General features: G+C 40.2%; 1 protein-coding gene across 1 annotated transcript in view; it reads left to right on the forward strand.

The window, feature by feature from the left end:
• The first annotated feature begins 6,353 nt into the window (after nucleotides 1–6,353).
• CRTAM (cytotoxic and regulatory T-cell molecule) overlaps nucleotides 6,354–19,913 on the forward strand; it is a 33,731-nt gene continuing 20,171 nt past the window's right edge. Inside the window, exons 1-2 of the mRNA XM_008055854.1 lie at nucleotides 6,354–6,447; nucleotides 17,637–17,783. Of these exons, the coding sequence (XP_008054045.1) occupies nucleotides 6,402–6,447; nucleotides 17,637–17,783 (193 nt within the window). The 5' untranslated portion in view covers nucleotides 6,354–6,401. The remainder of the gene's footprint in view (nucleotides 6,448–17,636; nucleotides 17,784–19,913) is intronic.

A 19,913-nucleotide genomic window follows, 5' to 3' on the forward strand; every position in this document is an offset into this window, starting at 1 on the left:
CCTCATCAACAAGGGTACATGCATAATGAACATTTGTATACCTAACCCTAAATTGTACCCCACATTTTTTTTTTTTTTTTTGATTTGGAGTCTCACTCTGTCGCTCAGACTGGAGTGCAGTGGCCGCTCCCGGCCACCGCAGCCTCGCCTGCTGGGCTCCGGCGATCCTTCCGCCTCAGCCTTCCAAGTAGCCGGAATTACAGACATGCGCTGCCACACCTGGCTGATTTTTTGATTTATTGTAGAGATGAGGTCTCACTGCTCAGGCGGGTCTCGAACCCACAGGCTCAGGCAATCCACTCACCTCAGCCTCCCAAAGGCACGGGATTACAGGTTGAGCCACCGAGTCCGGCCCACATTTTTTAAATTAAAAAGTTCTGCTGGTTCAATTTAATAAACAATTATTATTATTATTATTATTATTATTGAGTTGGAATCTCACTCTGTCACCCAGACTGGAGTGCAGTGGCCACTCCCAGCCACCACAGCCTCGACCTGCTGGGCTCCAGTGATCCTTCCACTTCAGCCTTCCAAGTAGCCAGAATTACAGGTGCGCGCTTCCAAGTCCGGCTGATTTTTTGATTTATTGTAGAGATGAGGGCTCGCCAAGTTGCCCAGGTGGGTTTCGAACCCACAGGCTCAGGCAATCCACTCGCCTTGGCCTCCCAAAGTGCTGGAATTACAGACTGAGCCACTGAGCCTGGCCTAATAAACACTTATTAAAAGTGATACCATGGGAAAGAGCCTATCTCCTGGTATATGGATAAACAAACTGTGGTGGATTTATGTAATGAAATACCACTCAGCAATAAAGAGGAATGAACTATTGACACATGCCATATCATCGTTGTAATTATAAATAATTATGCCAAGTGAAAGAAGCCAAACTAAAAAAAAGGCCTACTGTATGAGTCCATTCATATAAAACACTGAAAAATAAAAACTAATCTATAGTGACAGAAAGCAGATCAGTAGTTGCTGGAGAAAGGGGGTGAGGAAGGGTGGAAGGAAGGATTACAACAGGCAGAAGGATGTTTTGGGGTGATGAATATTGTCTTAGTTCATTCATGCTGCTACAACAACACATCATAGACTGGGCAATTTAACAACAGAATTTATTGCTCACGGTTCTGGAGGCTGGGAAGTTCCAGATCAAGGCATCAACAGATTTGATGTCTGGTGAAAACTTGTTCCTCATAGGTAGTACCTTTTCCCTGTGTCTTTACATGACAGAAGGGCGAGAATTAACAAGCTCTCTCAGGCCACTTTCATAAAGACACTAATCCCATTCAGGAGGGCAGAACTTTCATGGCTCAATCCCTCCCAAAGGCACCACCTCTTAGTACTATAATATTAAGGATTAAGATTCAACATATGAGTTTTGGAAAGACACAAATATTTGGACAATAGCAGATATATCCACATCTTGATTATGATGATGATTTCATGGGTGTATGCATATGTCAAAACTGATCATATTATATATTTTAAATATGTACAGATCCTTATGTCACTTATACCTCAATAAAGGTATTTAAAATCAACTATACTATTAAAAATTCTGTGTTAGGCCTTGGAAATACTAGATAAATATTTAAAAAGCCAAACTCTGCTTTCTGGGAGCTCAGAATTTAGCTAGTGAGATGGATGGAAATTCAACTTAATATAATACAGGCTGGGCATGGTGGCTCATACCTGTAATTCCAGCACTTTGGGAGGCAGAAGCTGGAAGATTGCCTGAGCCCAGAAGTTCAAGACCAGCCTGGGTAACATAATGAGATATCATCTCTACAAAAAAAAAAAATTATCCAGGCATGGTGGTATGCACCTGTAGTCCCAGCTACTTTGGAGGCTGAGGCAAGAAAATTACTTGAGCCCAGAAACTTGAGGCTGTGATAAGCCATGATTGTTCCACTGTATTCCAGCCTGGGTGACAGAGTAAAACCTCAACTCAAAAAAAAAAAAAAACCCAATAACTATGATATAAATCAAAATTTAAAAATTCATGCAATCGAGAGAAAGAAACTATTATGGGAGCAAAGAAAAGAAAAGTAGATGAATTTATTTTTCTTGGAGTTTAGAAGATAGTGACAGCTAACATTGCTTACTATGTGCCTGACACTAAGTACGTTAACTTCTTGAATTCTCACAACCCTTTGAATGAGTACTGCCATTATGCTCATTTCACAGATGTGGAAACTAAGGCTTTGAATCCAGAGAGATTGGTTCAGGAGTCCATGCTCTTACCCACTACAAGTACTCCTCTCTGAGTAGTGCCACATTTGATTTGGACCTTGAAAGATGAATATAATCCCCCAGGAAAAGAAGACCATTTTAGATAGAATGAGCAGTGTGAACTATGGTTATGAAAATATACTGTGTGTTTGAAAAATGACACGCAATTTTCTCTGGGTATATTTTGGGGACTGGTGGAAAAGTAAGTTGAAAAGGTAGATTTGGGTCAGGGTGTGAATAGTCTTGAATTATTTACTAAAGATTTGTACTATAATCTTCAGGAAAAAGGAACCACTAAAACATTTTGAACAAAATAATAATATAAATAAATTTATGTCTTAGAGAATATGAAGCCAGACCCAAAAGAACTGGAATTATCTTTTGGAGAAAGGGTCCCTTGTAGTACAGACCTCCCCCACTAAGTGAGTGTTCTAGGAACCCACAGGTATCAGTGTACCAGCTATCATTTTGTGAGAGGCTGTGTTTGGCTTCAGTGAATTTTTTTTTTTTTTGAGTTGGAGTCTCACTCTGTCACCCAGACTGGAGTGCAGTGGCCGCTCCGGGCCACCGCAGCCTCGATCTGCTGGGCTCCGGCGATCCTTCCACCTCAGCCTTCCAAGTAGCCGGAATTACAGGCATGCGCTACCACGCCCGGCTGATTTTTTGACTTATTGTAAAGATGAGGTCTCGCTGCCCAGGAGGGTCTTGAACCTGCGGGCTCAGGCAATCCACTCACCTCAGCCTCCCAAAGGCGCGGGATTACAAACTGAGCCACCGAGCCCAGCTTCATTGAATTTTTTTGTGGCAAACAGGTGAGTGGTTCTTCCACCATGACAATGCACTTGACTGCATCACCCTGAGTATTCGGCAGTTTGTTTGTTTTTTACCAAAAATGGCATGGCCCCCTGCCCCACCATCTTTATTCACCCAATCTTGCCCCAAGAGACTTCTTTTTGTTTGCTTGTTTCCTCAAAGGAAAAAAGTCCTTAAAGGGAAACTTTTTGCCAATGTGGAAGAGGTGAAACAAAAAACAACAGAAGCACTAAAAGGCATCGAAATTGATGAGTTCAAAAACTGTTTTGAGTAGTGGAAAAGGCATCTAAATAGCTGTATTGCATCAAACAGAGAGTACTTTGAACATGACTAAAGTGAAAACATGTAAGAATAAATACACAATTTTTTTTGAGCTGGAAATTCACTCTGTCACCCAGGCTGGAGTTCAGTGGCACGCTCACGGCCACCACAGATTCAATCTGCTAGGCTCAGGCAATCCTTCCACCTCAGCCTTCCAAGTAGCTGGAACATGGTGCCATACAGATATATGGCACCATGCCAAGCCAATTTTTTAATTTACTGTAGAAACAAGGTCTCGCCAAGTTGCCCAGGCTGGTTCCGAACCCCTGGACTCAGACAATCCTCTCGCCTCACCCTCCCAAAGTGCTGGGATTATAGGCATGAGCCACTGTGCCCAGCCAACACACAATTTTTGATAAATAAATTCCGGTTTTTTAGTATCCCTCTCATAAAAAAAGAAAGAGAAAATCAACTTGTCTACTGTTAAATGAACATCTGACAAATTTCATGTGAATTCATTCTCAAATAAAAGGTCATTTGATTGACAGATAATGCACTAAAGTCACATTAAATCAATGAACAGACTACCTTGTAAATTTAGGTTTCAGACTCAGAAGATTTTATTCACTGGTCACTGAGTCCTGTAGACTAGGGATCCCCAACCTCCGGGCCAGGGTCTGGTACTGGCCCGTGGCCTATTAGGAACCAAGCTGCAGAATAGGAGGTGAGTGGTAAGCAAGCAAGCGAAACTTCATCTGTATTTTTAGCCTCTCTCCATCACTCATATTACAGCCTGAGTTTTGCCTTCTGTCAGATCAACAGTGGCATTAGATTGTCATAGAAGTGTAAACCCTATTGTGAACTGCACATGTGAGGGATCTAGATTGCACGTGCCTTATGAGAATCTAATGCCTGATGATCTCAGGTGGAGCTGAGGCAGTAAGAATCTAATGCCTGATGATCTCAGGTGGAGCTGAGGCAGTAATGCCAGCACTGGGGAGCAGCTGCAAATACAGATTAATGTTAACATCAGCAGTGAGGTTTGACTGTACATTCCCTCCTGTACCTCCCTGCAATCTGTGGAAAAATTGTCTTCCATGAAATCAGTCCCTGATGCCAAAAACATTGAGATCTGTAGACCTTCCATTACTTCCACTTATGTTCTTGTGCATTTGTAACAAACAGAAAATTACAGAAAACCACAATTGGAAAGAGAGAAGCAGAGTGACCCTTCTCCAGGGCCCTAGTGGAATTTAGTTAAAAACTAGTCCAAGTTTCTCTCACTGACTTAAAGTGAAAAGTCTGATGATAACACTTTAACTTTTGTTTCTTGTCAAAATGATTTTTACTTCCTCATACATTCATGTTAGATGATAAACTGAAGATATGGAAAATCTACCAATACCTATGTCCAGACACGTTGCTGGCTCCGTGAAGTCACATCCGACACAATTGGAAGTAGAGTCCTCTCCTGTGCCTCGACAAAAAAGTGTAAGAAAATCCTAGAAAGAACAGCATTCCTCTAGGTGAAAATATAAGAAATTATTAGCTAGCCATGGGCAATTCACACCCTCCATGGAAGCTTGAAGAATCATTATACTCACTTTCTCTGGGATTACTAAGTGAGTAGAGGACAAGAAACAAAAATAAAACATCATTCTAAAGTAAGGGCACGCCATTAGCAGGAGGATCAAATGCTTGGATACCCATGAAGTCTCAAATATAAAAATTAGAAGTCCCTGGAGGGAATCTCATGGACAAAGGAAGAAACAACAAAGAATATTATATACATATTAAAAATCTTAGGTTATATTCTTATTTCTGCCACTGACTCATTATATCATATCAGGCAAACTTCTTAATTCTTCACTTTAAAAAATGATACAATGCAACTTACTCAAGCTCTACCTTATACTACCTGGACAACTTGTAAAACATACAGGCATCTTTTACTGCAGATAGATATTGATTTAATCTATCTGGGTAGACCCTAAACATCTGTGGGGATGGGGGTTGTTTTTTGTTTGTTTGTTTAACTAGAGGCCTAAACCATTCATATCATCTTACAACATAAGAAATATTACATCATATTTTGCAAACTCTCTAAGAAAGCTCTCTTTCCTCTCCTCTCTCTTTTCATTCTCTTCCTACCAACTTAACCAGTAAAATATTTGAAAGGCATTTTTGATGGGTATGGTTTTCTCTACCCAAACTATCAATAAATTTATAGATTATTAACACTAACACTAATTTCAGTTAGGACCAGTGAGTAGTGTTTCTTTTACAATTTTCCAAGCATTGTAGACTGACCTCTGTTTTCTAAACATGTCTCCTAGTATTTTACTATATGCCCCTGGAGAAAATGAAATTTAAGTCTATCTCAATTTACCCAATTAATGAGAATTAAATACCAAAATTTTTCATTTATACATTGTCTCCCCCAGCAGATCATATTCTCCTAAAAAACAAGAAATGTATGTTTCACATCTGATCATGTCTTAGAGCAATGCATACTTGACACTGGAAAGGTGGAGAGACGAATGAATGGATAGAAGGAAGGATGGATGGGTGGATGGACAAATATACAGATTTCAAACATGAGTAAGTATGTGATTGAATGAATTCATGCCCTGATAACAATTAGAAATTGATGCCAGAGTTAGAAATATAAAATATTCCCAAGGGTTGAACAAAATTGTCTAATTATAATTGTCTAATAAACTAGAAAAGTAAAAATAAGGATTATGTCACTACACACAGACCTTTTAGTACCCCTCCCACCCTTCCGATCCCCAAAAGCTCTGGAACTAGTTGACTTACCAGTACTACCCACTTGTGGTAGAACAATTCTTGTCACCAACACAGCACTCACACCTCTCCACCATTGAGATGACACATGTGGTCCCCAAAATGTTCCACCAGGAGGTGTTTTGGGGTCTGCTAACTAAGAGGGGGCTTCCAGACACATGGAGGAGTTGACACACATGAGGTCACAGAGCCACTGCTTCTCCCCCTTCAAAAGAAACTACTCAACTCCATTTATTTCAGAATCTAGAGGAAGTTGACAAAGTGTTACAGCAGCACAGCACAATATGTGGTGGAGAGTTTTCAGTTTGCTGGCTTGGTTCCCCTTACAAGGTAAGGACTTGAAACGAAGGATTTGATCTAATGTTTTGCTCTGCTGACCTAATGTTTTGCCAAATCTACCAATCAGTCAGTCAATGACATGCACGGAGGACTCACTGCAGAAGACTATTCAGGTAACTTTACTAATACTCTTCAAGCTGTGCTCAAATAATACATCTCAAAGATGTTGCTGCATTATTTAATCTCTTGTTCAATTGCTAAAGAGTATAAGAAGCATTATTATAGAGTGTATTTCTGTGGGATCTATGTTATGGCAAAGCGTTACAAGCTTACCAGGCTCTGTTTTTTAGGAGTATGTCAGTTGAAAGAGTATCAGTTTGGGATTTTAAAACTTTCTAGCTGTATAGACCTTAGCCAAATAATTTAATTTCTCTGAAACTCAGTTTCTGCATCTTGAAATGAAGATGATAACAATGTTTGATCTACTAAACTTCCTGGGTTGTTATAAGGATAAAATTTCAAATGTGAAAGCACTTTGGAAATGATAAAGCGCTACACAACTCTTACTCAGTTCAGAGTCTAATAATAATACCAATGAAAAACTTGTGCTTATTTTTAAAAAGTCAGTTATACTTTACAGTTTACCATAACTTTCAAATTTGTTTTTGATGCTTAATTCTAATGTGGCATTATAAAAATTAAGGAAAGATACAGTACCTTTTTTACCCAGAAGTGGGGGTGGTATACAAAATGGTTCTTGGTATCACTGAGTCTCTGATTGAAACTTGTATCAGATTTATGCAAAGGAAATCACTCATAAATCCAGTGCTTGCTTTTTGGTGTGTTTATTTTCAAATATTGAATCTGTAGTTCTGTTTCATGAAATAAATGTATCTATCCTTCCAAATCTGCCTTCACTGTAGACTAGTATCCGAAGGATGCTATTTAAAAAAAACAAGATATCCTATTTTACACAGTACTTCAATTCCTTATTTTATAAGCATCAATTAGTACCTTCTTTTTTTTTGCTCTCTGTGCCCTGAGGCACTTAACAAAGATTTAATTTTGGTAATGAATAATATTAGTTTCTTCAATAAGTGGTTTAAAGAATAGCTATTGCATTCAGAAAGAGTACATTTAGACAATGAAAATTAGAATAATTTCAATTATTCCAAAATTTGAAGCCTGTAACTGACTTTAACTTTTTCCGACTTTGAATTATTGCCTATAAAAAATACCTTGTAAGATCAGTTTTTTAATAAACAGCAAAAAAATATGCCTTAAGATAAATCTAAGTCCTCTGGAATATAAGTTATTTAAATGTTAGTTAAATAGAGAAGCAAAATATTTATTGCACCATGCACAGTGCTGGGCACACTATATTAATTACATTTATCCTAGTAAAAATACTGAGGTAGGTATTGATATCCTCAATTTACAGATGAGAACATTGAGATTAAAAGAAGTTAGGTAACCTGCCCAAGTTTTCAAAGCTAGCAAATGACAACATAAATGTCAGCCTACAAAACACATAGTCAAAGTATCACCCAATGAAACTTTTCATTAAAGTGTGTGTGTGTGTGTACTAGGTTGTGATTTTTTTTAAATGTATTTCTTAATGGGGATCAAAAGTTTGAAAGCCACTGATCTGCACAGTTTGGAAGATCCAATATTGAAAAACTCTAATCTGAAAACTCATTTAAGAGGCCACCAAGATGGCATCTGAGCTCACGGCATTTGAGCAGTGACTGATCACCCTGACCTTATTCAGGTCAGTCAGAGATCCAAAATAGGAAAGGAGCTGACCACGTTGCTTTCTTGTCAGCAAAAAGGCAGCAAATCATTAATTTTGGCAGGTATAAATTGTCAGCTGATTTTAGCAAATTAAATTATAGGAAGATCACTATGACTGCTTCTGCTATGTAACTCCTATGGGCTGCCAAAAATTTATAGCCAAAAATAGGTCTCATAATCTTGTAGCCTACTCTCTTTTCTTTACTTTTTTTTTTTTTTTTTTTTGAGTTGGAGTCTCACTCTGTCACTCAGATTGGAGTGCAGTGGCCGCTTCCGGCCACCGCAACCTCGACCTGCTGGGCTCCAGTGATTCTTTCACCTCAGCCTTCCAAGTAGCTGGAACTACAGGTGCACGCCACCACGCCCAGCTAATTTTTGATTTATTGTAGAGATAAGGACTTGCCAATTTGCCCAGGCGGGTCTCAAACCCACGGGCTCAGGCAATCCACTCACCTCAGCCTCCCAAAGGCTGAGCCACCGAGCCCAGGCCTACTCTCTTTTCAAGGCTACTCTGGAATAGATAATCCCTAGAATGAGCAAAACACTAGGAGAAAAGAATTTTTCAAGATGTACCCCACTTACTTGCATTGCAGACAATGAAAATGTCAAATCCACTAAATTTAAAACTCTCTACTTGGGTTATTTAGAGGATAGGATGAAAAAAGCATAAAAGAAAATTGTCAATCGAGTAGTTCTTTTGATACTTCTTTTGACTAGGAAAAAGTCACATGTCTGATGACATGTTGAGACAACTTTTTTAAAGCTGTACTAAAAATAATTCGATTTTGACAAAGCTGATTTATTTATTTATTTATTTTTATTATTTTTTGTTTGAGTTGGAGTCTCACTCTGTCTCCCAGACTGGAGTGCAGTGGCACACACCCGGCCACCGCAGCCTCAACCTGCTGGGCTCTGGTGATCCTTCCGCCTCAGCCTTCTAAGTAGCCGGGACTACAGGCATGCGCTACCACGCCCAGCTAATTTTTGATTTATTGTAGAGATAAGGTCTCACCAAGTTGCCCAGGTGGGTCTCGAACCCGCAGGCTCAGGCAATTCACTCACCTCAGCCTCCCAAAGCGCGGGATTACAGGCTGAGCCACCAAGCCCGGCTAAAGCTGGTTTATTTTTACACCTGCTATTTTCTCTATTGATTCTATCTAAAAATAATAAAAGTCATTTTTGTGATGATCTGAATTAAAGCAAATTTTTGCTTAATACCTCATAATAGTTTTGTAAATAGGGCTCTGGTTTGAAAATTAATTTATTGCATGTCTCTGATTTAATTTAGCTCTAGTTGTATTATTTAATATATTACTTAAAGAGCAGAGTTAGCATCCCATTAAAATATTTATTTCAGAATATATACATTTACCCATTTTTATCCATTAATTCAACCAATATCTAAAATCTTACGTTATGCTAAAATGAGTGAATGGCAAACAATTTTTTGATGTGTTTATAATCTATCCACAGAGATACACCTGTAACTAAAGAATTAAAAAGTAATGTGCTAAGCACTGTAATAGAATTATATCCCAAGTCTTTGAGAAACTAGAGGAAAGAGTAAGTCATGTGGGAAGGAGGGAGGCTAAGTGGTATAATTTGAGTCTTGAAGTTGAGCCTTGAAAGCGGTAGGAAAGGGATTCTAGACCAAGAGAACAGCATGGAAAAAGGCAAAATATCTTCTAAAATCTGGAACTTTCTGGAAACAGTAAGTGGCCATTTGCATGGACTGTCTGGAAGGGAGTGTCAGCAGATGACACAAGAGGGAAACATAGGAGTCAAGTCATCTGGAATTTGGGCCTGAAGGAAGAAACATGATCAAATTTATGTTTTTAAAATGTAATTCTAGAAGCAGATGAGGATGATGAATTAGAGAGAAGACAGACTAGAAGGAAAGTATTGCAATGGTCAAGGAAAGACGTGAAGGAAGCCTCAACCATGGCAGCAATAGCAGTGAAAAAGGAATAAATTTATTAAAGAGGTGTTTTAGAGAAATAAGAGGTAGAGCGCTTCTCAGATGTCTGGTATGCTGTGGTTGGTATTGACATGAATTAATATAAGGAAACACTGGGAAGGAGCAGGTAGTACATCTGTGTCACACGTGGGTGGAGCATGGGGTAATAGAGAGAATGATTTCCAATAGGACATGTCGAGTTTGGGGTTCCTACAGGGCAGAATTGCTCTGCTCTGGTTTTAAATATATTGCATGTAAAATTCAGCCTATTAAGGCAAGAAAAAGAAAGATTTTTTTTTTCAGTTGACTATGATAACCTATAGTAGAGGTAGAGATCATACATGACAACTCCCAAAATTTTGGGAAAGACCAAGGAATCTTAAGAACTACACTGGTTTTATCTGTGTGTGCTCTGATAGGGGGCTGTGACTTCTGCATGCCCTTTTGCTTAAGAGTCGATCACATGTGCTTTGGTGTGAAGCCATCCACTGATAGGACAATTAGTTCAGGGGACTGAGAGTGGCAATGATGGTGAAGGTCACAGGTTCTGTTTCCATACAAAAATCAGTCAAAATCTGTAGCCCCACGCTCAACTAGCAGTCTCATAACACTTGGCCATGCATGGATGGATGCATCCAGTCATGGAGATAATGACAAAGCCCAGAAGTCAATAATCCACTCAGTAAATATGACCTACCAGTAGGAAGTGGTGACCTCCCAGGAGAGACACCACAGCAGTCATTAATTGTCAGGCTCTGTGTGCTCAGTGTGTGTGAAGCCATGCAGGGCTAATTTGCAGATAAGAACTCTGAGGTCAGAGAGGGAGAACTAGGAAGTAGGCATATGGCATTCGGGGTCTAATAAGAAAAGTTAAGGGTGAATGAGGATACACCTGCCATTTGAGCTACAGTGAAGGAAGTGGTAAGCAAAGAAGATACCTCAAACCTCATCCCTCTGACAACAAAGGTGAAAGTCTAACTCCAAAATTGGGTGAAAGAATATTCCAAAGACATTTCCAATTTAGTTTCCAATGGCAATGAGAAGATCACGGAGAACCTTTTCTTAGAAAACTGTGCCAACAAAGCTTGGCCACAGTGTCCTCTGCTTTCATCCTTTAGCAAGATCTAGAAACACTGGGAAACATTTTTAAGCACTACAGTTGAAGCGAAGCTGGGTGGGTCTGTGGCTTCTCACCAAGGCTATTCTTCCCTTCTACAATGACTTCCTGTTTCTAAATCAAATGTGGGGTCTACATGACAATACTGCAACATAAATAGGCCCGCAAAGCCAAAAGCAAGGCTTGGAGCAAAGAGTAGAGAAAACAAACAATATTCTGTGCTCAAACACAACCCTTTCCGTGTGAAACTTGGGCATCTATCTATGGTGTGGTCAGTCTGGTCAGCAGCCTGACCCTGAATTCTCAACAGCAAGAGCAAACATTGATCTTAGGATATACTGTTCTTTAGCCTATGATAAAAAGTCATATTATATTTCATCACAATGTGTAAGATGCTGTTTGTTTGAATTGGAGTCTCACTCTGTGCCACCCAGGCTGGAGTGCAGTGGAACGCTGATGGTTCACTACAGCCTCCACCTCCTGGGTTCAGGCAGTCCTTCTGCCTCAGTCACTTAAATAACTGGAACTACGGGTGCATGCCACCACACCTGGCCAATTTTTTATTTTTATAAAGACAAGGTCTTGCCATGTTGCCCCAAGCTGGTCTGGAGCTCCTGGGCTCAGGCAATCCTCTTGTCTCTGCCTCCAAAAGTGCTAGGATTACAGGTGTGAGCTTCTGCACCTGGCACAAAGTGTAAGGTGTCGTAAGAGTTAAATGATGCCATTTAATTCATAAACTTACATTCTAAGAAAAAGACAAATGATATATGCATCTTTAAAATTAGAGACATTTCTTTCTAAACAGGCTGCATTTGCTTCTTACCAAATGCAGTCTTTCTGTCTAGACAATCATTCTACCAATGGCAAGAACATTGACAAAACTTCTAAGTGTCAACTTCCAGTCCCAAGGGACGAAATGAGGGCATATTTCTTAACATTAGTCTTTGTTCTCTCATTGCTCAATGTGTAACTTTCTTCTAGTGCCTTCCCTCCTGTTTCTCAGTATTCTTAGTAACAACAGGAGAACAAAGATACCTATTCATTACCTGCATGATGGTGTCATCATGAGAACTGGCATTAAATCATTACTTGTTAAGCTCACACTGTAATAGTTTCTGTAAAGAATAAATTTTAGAGAAATATAAAACATAGTCATTGTCCCCTAGAAACTTTCATCGGTTTATGGGAAGCAAGACAGTGCACAAGAATTAAAGAGTAAAACAGAAAGCACTTTAATGCAATGGAAGTTAGACAGCTTTAGATTCAAATCATGACTTGAAAGCTGCTTACCCTCTGAGCTTTTATTCCCTCATCTGTAAAGTGGGAATAACAATACCTTCTTTGCAGAGTTATTGAGTTTTTTGGCCCAAATAACTGGGCTTACTATTTGCTGGTAGTAAAATCTAGGAGAACACATTTGCAGGAAGAAAATCAAGAATTGGCTTAGTATTTGTTAGGTTTGATAGGCCTTTTAGACATCTAACTGGAGTCATCAGCAAAGCATGATGCCAGATGAGATGACCTAGGGAGTGAGAATAGAGAGAGAAGAGACCAGGGTCACTCTCCACTGTGTAGAGGGAGATAGATGAGGAGAACCCGGGAATAGAGGCTGAAAAGCAGCAGCAGTCAGTAAGTTAGGAGAAGAGCAAGGAGAGACTGATATCTAGGGAACCAAGTCAAGACACCGTTTTAAGGAGCAGGGAGTGATCAGTTATGGAAAAAGCATACAGTAAGTTGAATAAGATAAGTTCTGGAAATGGACCATTAGTTTGAGCCATGTGAAGGTCTCTGGTGGCTTGAAAAGGAGCAGCTTCAGTAGAGTAGTGAGGTTGAAAACCAGATCAGGGAAGGAAGAGTGCAATGAGCAAATATGGATAATTTTTTTAGAAATTTTTTTTAGTAAAAGAGAGGGACATATACGGCAGTAGCTGGAGAAGAATATGACACCAAATTTTTAATATGGGAGAAATAATAGTACATTTGTGTGCTGATGAGAATGCTAGTTAAAGAGAAATAAAATGATGATACAGAGGAGAGATGAGGCAATGCAGGAGAAAAATTTTGAATAAACAAGATTGGATGGAGTCTGATGACCAAGTGGAGAATATGGACAATCCTTCCAGATGCTGTAAGGTAGATGGAGTATGTGGGGTCTAATGACAAGTAGATTTGATTTTGTGGCGGGAGCGGCAGAGATTCTTTTTTTTTTTTTTTTTTTTTTTTTTTGAGTTGGAGTCTCACTCTGTCGCCCAGACTGGAATGCAGAGGTCACTCCTGGCTACCGCAGCCTCGACCTGCTGGGCTCCTGCAATCCTTCCGCCTCAGCCTTCCAAGTAGCTGGAACTACAGGTGCACACTACCACACCCAGCTAATTTTTTGATTTATTGTAGAGATGAGGTCTCACCAAGTTGCCCAGGCGGGTCTCGAACCTGCGAGTTCAGGCAATCCACTCACCTTAGCCTCCCGGTGTGGGATTACAGGCTGAGCCACCGAGCCCGGCTGAGATTCTTTTTTAAAGAAGTACATTTTTTAGAGCAACATTGACACACATGTATGCAAATAAATTTTTGTTTGTTTGTTTGAGTTGGAGTCTCACTCTGTCACCCAGACTGGAGTGCAATGGCCGCTCCCAGCCACCGCAGCCTCGACTTGCTGGGCTCCAGCGATCCTTCCACCTCAGCCTTCCAAGTAGCTGGAACTACAGGTGTGCGCTACCACGCCCGGCTAATTTTTTGATTTATTGTAGAGATGAGGTCTCACCAAGTTGCCCAGGCGGGTCTCGAATCCGCAGGCTCAGGCAATCCACTCATCTCGGCCTCCCAAAGTGCTGGGATTACAGGCTGAGCCACCAAGCCCGGCCGTGTGCAAATAAATTAATGCTTCAATAGCAAACAATTTATGAGACAAAGAAAGGCCAGAAGCAAAAGGCAATTTTATAATTTTATTATTCCACACAATTCTATACCTCTCTCTCTTCATAAAATAATGATAGTGTACCATGAACTGAGTTGTATGATTAACTCTACCCTTGGCACCTAATTTGCAAAAAAAAATTAACTCATTATCATTATCTGATCCTCAAAATACTTAACTCTCCAGAGTGGTTCCAATTATAAGTTTATTGTATCTATAACTGCTTCTTCTTTTAATGTCTACTAGGACCTTAGAATGTTTAATAATAAATAGTCCTGTAACATTTGGGAAGGAGATCTCTGCTCAGCTACAAGGGTTTTGTTTTGTTTTTTTTTAACACTGATCCTTTCTGTTTTTCTTTTGAAAGCAAGAGCCAGTTCAATTCTTCAAATAATTTTTGAGAACTACTTACCAAGTAATAGTAGTGCATGATGCTTACAATGCACCAAGTACTTTTCTAGGTTCTTTATATGTTATTTAATCATCTCAACAACTCTATGAGTACTATTGTGTTTATGGTAAGAAAACTGAGACAAGCAACTTGCCCAAATTCATGCTATTGGTAGTGGGGGAGCCAGGATTTCAACATAGGCAATCTGGCTCCTATGTATGTTCTAACCACCATATCACATGCCACCCATGTTAGGGATGCTGATATAAATACAATACATCTCCCCTTTGAAATAAGTTCAGATGGCACAAAGCCTAGTCGGCTACTGACAGATTGAAGTATCAAGATCAAAATGTCTCAGAAATCTTGACCCTTCAGTTGAAAGTGAACAAATAAAACTGATCTAGGGAGAATGTGAAACCTGAAATTTGGTCCCAAAATGAAACACATCAACACAGAATGAGGACAACGTGATGTGACCACAATTCTCTGAATAAGATCTGGGTGTTTGGGGTGACTACCTAGTCAACGTGAGTCTAGTGAGATGTTACAACTCAAGAGTGAAGCATTGGGCTTGATTTAAAGAAAAAAAGGTGGTGGGGGGAGTCCACAGGATCTATGGTGAGACAAGTGGATATCTCCACATGCTCTAGCCAGTTTGGAGAACTCCTGTGTCTTCTGTCCCAGGCAAAGAATCATCGACAAACTATACTATATTCAGGTGTAGTAGGTGGGAAGGGGTGAGGAAAAGGTAATGAAACTAAAGGCATTATCTTATTTAATTATTTGACCAGGCTATGTATGGAAAAGATACCTTCAGAGGATAGAAAGAATTATGATCAAAAGGTAAAAGTATAGCCGGACGTGGTAGTGCGCGCCTGTAGTACCAGCTGCTTGGAAGGAAAAGGGGAAGGATCAACAGAGCCCAGCAGGTCGAGGCTGCGGTGGCCGGGAGCGTGCCACTGCACTCCAGTCTGGGCGACAGAGTGAGACTCCAACTCAAAAAAAAAAAAAAAAAAAAGGGTAAAAGTAATAAAAAGACAGATTTGGGCTCCTCCTTGGTACCACTACCAGCCCCACCCTGACTCATGCCCTGTCTTAAGGGTCAGATGACTTCAGAGTCAGGGTCTCTATCTGCTCTCTTTTTTTTCTTACTAGATTTAGGAGTCTTCTGCTGAGAGAATACTCAGTCCAACTAAGAATATCAGGAGTTAGATACAGTAGGATAGTAGAATGTCTTTCTCTGGAAGTCTTTGAAAATAAGATGGGCACTTATCCTCCTGTTCTGTGTGGTTCTTGCAAAAGCAAAGTGTTGATTCCAAGTTCCTGAGGATCATCCACGGAGCTCTGGAATTTTAATTATTCATTGCACTGCAACTGTGTTCATTGGGAACAGTATTGACATGTGGGTCCTACCAGGGATTCTGATTTAATTAGTAATGGGAGCAGCCTAGACATTGGGGTTTTTTGAAAGCTCCATTGGTGATTCTAGTGTACTACCTTGATTGAGGACCATGAGTTTCCCTGCCAGCCTAATATCGATGTCATGATGACACAAGAATAGGGACTAAATAGTCATTTAGTTCCAAATCTTTATCGGCAATAATCCCTTAGAAGAAACTCCATTGCCATTCTCTATTAATATTGTTATCCTTACTCAACTATGGATTGTTTTATAGATGAGAACATTTTCAAATGGTCAGACGTAAGCAGAACTCTGGTCTTATGCTTCAATGCTTTTTGGAAAGCAGAAATCTCTTTTCATTGGCTCCTTGTTGTTCATTACAGTACTGGCAGATGATATGGGTATTTTTCCATTAGAACTCAAGCAAACTGTTTCCCTTGAAAGTCAATCTGAATACAACACAGTAATTCTGGGTTATTACCACTGGAGGCTAAATTGAAATTAATGACCTAGGAGTGAAGAAAGCAAAAAAGTAAGGCACCAATTAATTCCCAGAGCTCTCCAAAGCACTTTTCCTAATACTTGAAACTTATCACAAGAAAATAAACTCCCCTCTGGTTTCTCTTTTTTTTTAAGGTCTAAAGATGATGTAAAACTTGTTGCATTTGCTATTCATAATTTATAACCCCTTGGTATTCTTCTGTTTATAAAAATATTTTGTACCTTCATGGATAAAAATTGCCTTTTCCTCAGGAAAAAAAATTTTAATTTAAAATTTGAAGACATAATCAGCAAAAATACCAGTTTATTTTCCCATCGACTTCTTTTTGGGGGAGAGAAATTTGCAGCTGCTTAGGACCAATTGTTTTTCATTCTCTGGGGATTGTGATTCGAGGAAATTAGACTCTCATGTTTGCCTGGAGAAAGCGTGGCTATGGAATATTGAATTGGAAGAGATCTTAGAACATCCTCCCTCTGGTGTAGAAGCTCTCCAGCAGGTGGGGCTTAGCTATTCTTGTGAAAGACAGCTTCACAGTTCACAAGAGCACCACAGGGTCATAACATTCTTTCTTAGAATCCTAGTCACACAACTTGTACTTGAAGGTAAAGATGCCCATCATATAAACCAAAGGCAGAAAGGCTGAGTTTTCTGGGGTCGCATCACTTAGATAGGACAGAGTAGTTACATAAGCATGGCCTTTGACGTCCATAGCCCTGGGTACAGATCCCAGCTCCATGAGCTCTGTAACTTTGAGCCTCTGTTTCCTTATCTATAAAGTAAGCATGATAATTCTTCCTTTATAGGGTTAGTTTGAAAATTAAGTTAAATACAGGCAATATGACCTGGCGCACTTTCTGGCATATGGCCAAGCAAGCGTCCAATACCTGTTGGACTATTGCTCAACTTTGTTTCCTCCTGTCAAAACCCCATCTCTTTATCCAGACCTAGTTCCAATGTCCCCTTTTTCAGGGGTCACCTTTACTACTCCTATACACAGTGCTCGCTTCTCTCATCTCATTTTTGTATTGGCTTTTTTTCTAGAAAAAGTATGCAATAGATGGTTAAATGAATGAATGAGGTTGTGTTGAAACTAAATCCTGCCACAGCAGTTGTGGCTCAGCCCTGCCAGTCTGATTGTCCCCAATTCTCTTTCTCCACAGAGGCCTTTCTGACTAACCACACTGAAACCATCACCCTGGAGGAAGGCCAGACACTCACTCTAAAGTGTGTCACTTCTCTGTTGAAGACCACCTCCCTCCAGTGGCTAACCCCCTCAGGGTTCACCATATTCTTAAATGAGCATTCTGGTAAGTGAAAAAAAGAAAAAACTCACCAGCAGACCTCGATCTGAGAGATTTTCCAGCCTCATAGAGTGGTAGGACAGAAAACCTGCATGAGTCACCCAAAGGGTGGGCTCAGCCCATCCACCGTTACACGTGAATCACACCTCCACAGCCTGTTATTCTACACAGGCTGCTTTTGGGGGACAGGAAGTCTGAAATGGAAACCCCACCAGAACGGTCGTCAAAAGGGGCTCAAATTACAAAGCACATTTCCATGTCCCCACCCCACCCCCTCATCACTTTTTGACTCTCAGCTACCATGACACAACCATTGCAAAATGACAACCAGGCTTTTTGTCTCCATATAGCCAACGCCATCACACCACACCTGGAGCCAGCTGAGCAATCCAAAGTCACATTACAAAGCTCCCTTCCAGATATTTCTTCCTCTCCTGTTGGTCTTAACATAAAAGATTTCTAAGCAATAGCAATGGACAGCATGTATGACTTTGGAAATGAGGGCAGTCTTTTCTTTCTTCACAAACACACACAAAATGAGTGCAGAATGTCTGAGTTGAAAAAAGGACTCTTAAATGTCTATTTAGTTCATCTTTTTTATCTTGGGCAGGGTTTTACTAAATCTTTCTTTGTAATGATGAAACCACTTTATAGCTTCACTTAATATTCCTTACTGCCAAATACTTGGAAAAGTCTCTAAAATAGCAAACTTCATTTTTCTGTTGTTGTTTTTGAGTTGAGGTCTCACTCTGTTGCCCAGACTGGAGTACAGTGATACAATCATTGCTCACCATAACCCCAGCCTCCTGGGTTCAGGGGATCCTTCTCCCTCAGACTCCTGAGTAGCTGGGACTACAGGCGCACACCACCAGCACTGGATAATTTTTTTTTTTAGAGAGACAAGGTCTCACTATTTGCCCAGGCTAGTCTCAGACTCCTGGGCTCAAGCAATTCTCCTGCCTCAGCCTCCCAAAGTGCTAGGATTATAAGCGTGAGTTACCACACCCAACCACAAATTTTATTCTTATTTTACAAAGCAAAGCCTCTAAAAAATGTGACATGTTTTGAAAGCATTATCAAATATTGTTATGTTCAATATAAAATAACCACATATATTATTTTGAGCCAAATCAACTATTCATACTATATTTCAATAGAATAAATGATACTAATTGTTAAAAGTTCTGAGAAAATAGCCAGCCGGGTTCGGTGGCTCAGCCTGTAATCCCACGCTTTGGGAGGTTGAGGTGAGTGGATTACCTGAGTCTGCGGGTTCGAGACCTGCCTGGGCAACTTGGCGAGACCTCATCTCTACAATAAATCAAAAAATTAGCTGGGCATGGTAGCATGTGCTGTAGTTCCAGCTACTTGGAAGGCTGAGGCGGAAGGATTGCCAGAGCCCAGCCGGTCGAGGCTGCGGTGGCTGGGAGCAGTCACTGCACTCCAGTCTGGGCAACAGAGTGAGACATCAACTCAAAAAAAAAAAAAAAAAGAAAGAAAGAAAGAAAGAAAAAAAGTTCTGAGAAAAAAACTTAAAGTAGAGAAATTCTGCTAAGTAATGCATTTTGCTGTTTTGTTTTTGGTGAACTGGGAGAAGATGGACATTCTTGAATTTCTGTAGCAGAATGGCTTGATCTAGCTCAGTGGTTCTCAGCCTGGAATGATCTTGCTTCCAGTGGACATTTGACAGTGTCTGGTAGTTTTGGTTTTCCAAATGTAGAAAGGAAGGCAATGTTTCTGGGATCTAGTCAGTAGCAGCCAGAGATGCTGCTGGACATTCTATGATGCACTGAGAACATCCCCATAACAAGGAATGATGGACTCAAATGTCACTAGAGCAGAGGTTGAGAACCCTAAATTCTAGCTCATATAATGTCAGTGCTCCAGGGCATACAACCATTGTTCCAGATGAGGAACACCTTTCTTAGTCAGCCATTCAAAGTTTAACTATCTTAGACATGTTCATATTGTAAATCTTAACAGTAAAAAAACAAAAACATTCATTTCAAGAGTCCCTGATTTGCTAAGGGACCTTTGATCTCAGATGAAAATCCCAGGTCAAGCCAGGCTCGGTGGCTCAGCCTGTAATCCCGCGCCTTTGGGAGGCTGAGGTGAATGGACTGCCTGAGCCCCTGC

Source organism: Carlito syrichta, unplaced genomic scaffold (assembly GCF_000164805.1).
Source record: "Carlito syrichta isolate Samal-C Ts95f unplaced genomic scaffold, Tarsius_syrichta-2.0.1 Scaffold301974, whole genome shotgun sequence".
Taxonomy (NCBI): domain Eukaryota; kingdom Metazoa; phylum Chordata; class Mammalia; order Primates; family Tarsiidae; genus Carlito; species Carlito syrichta.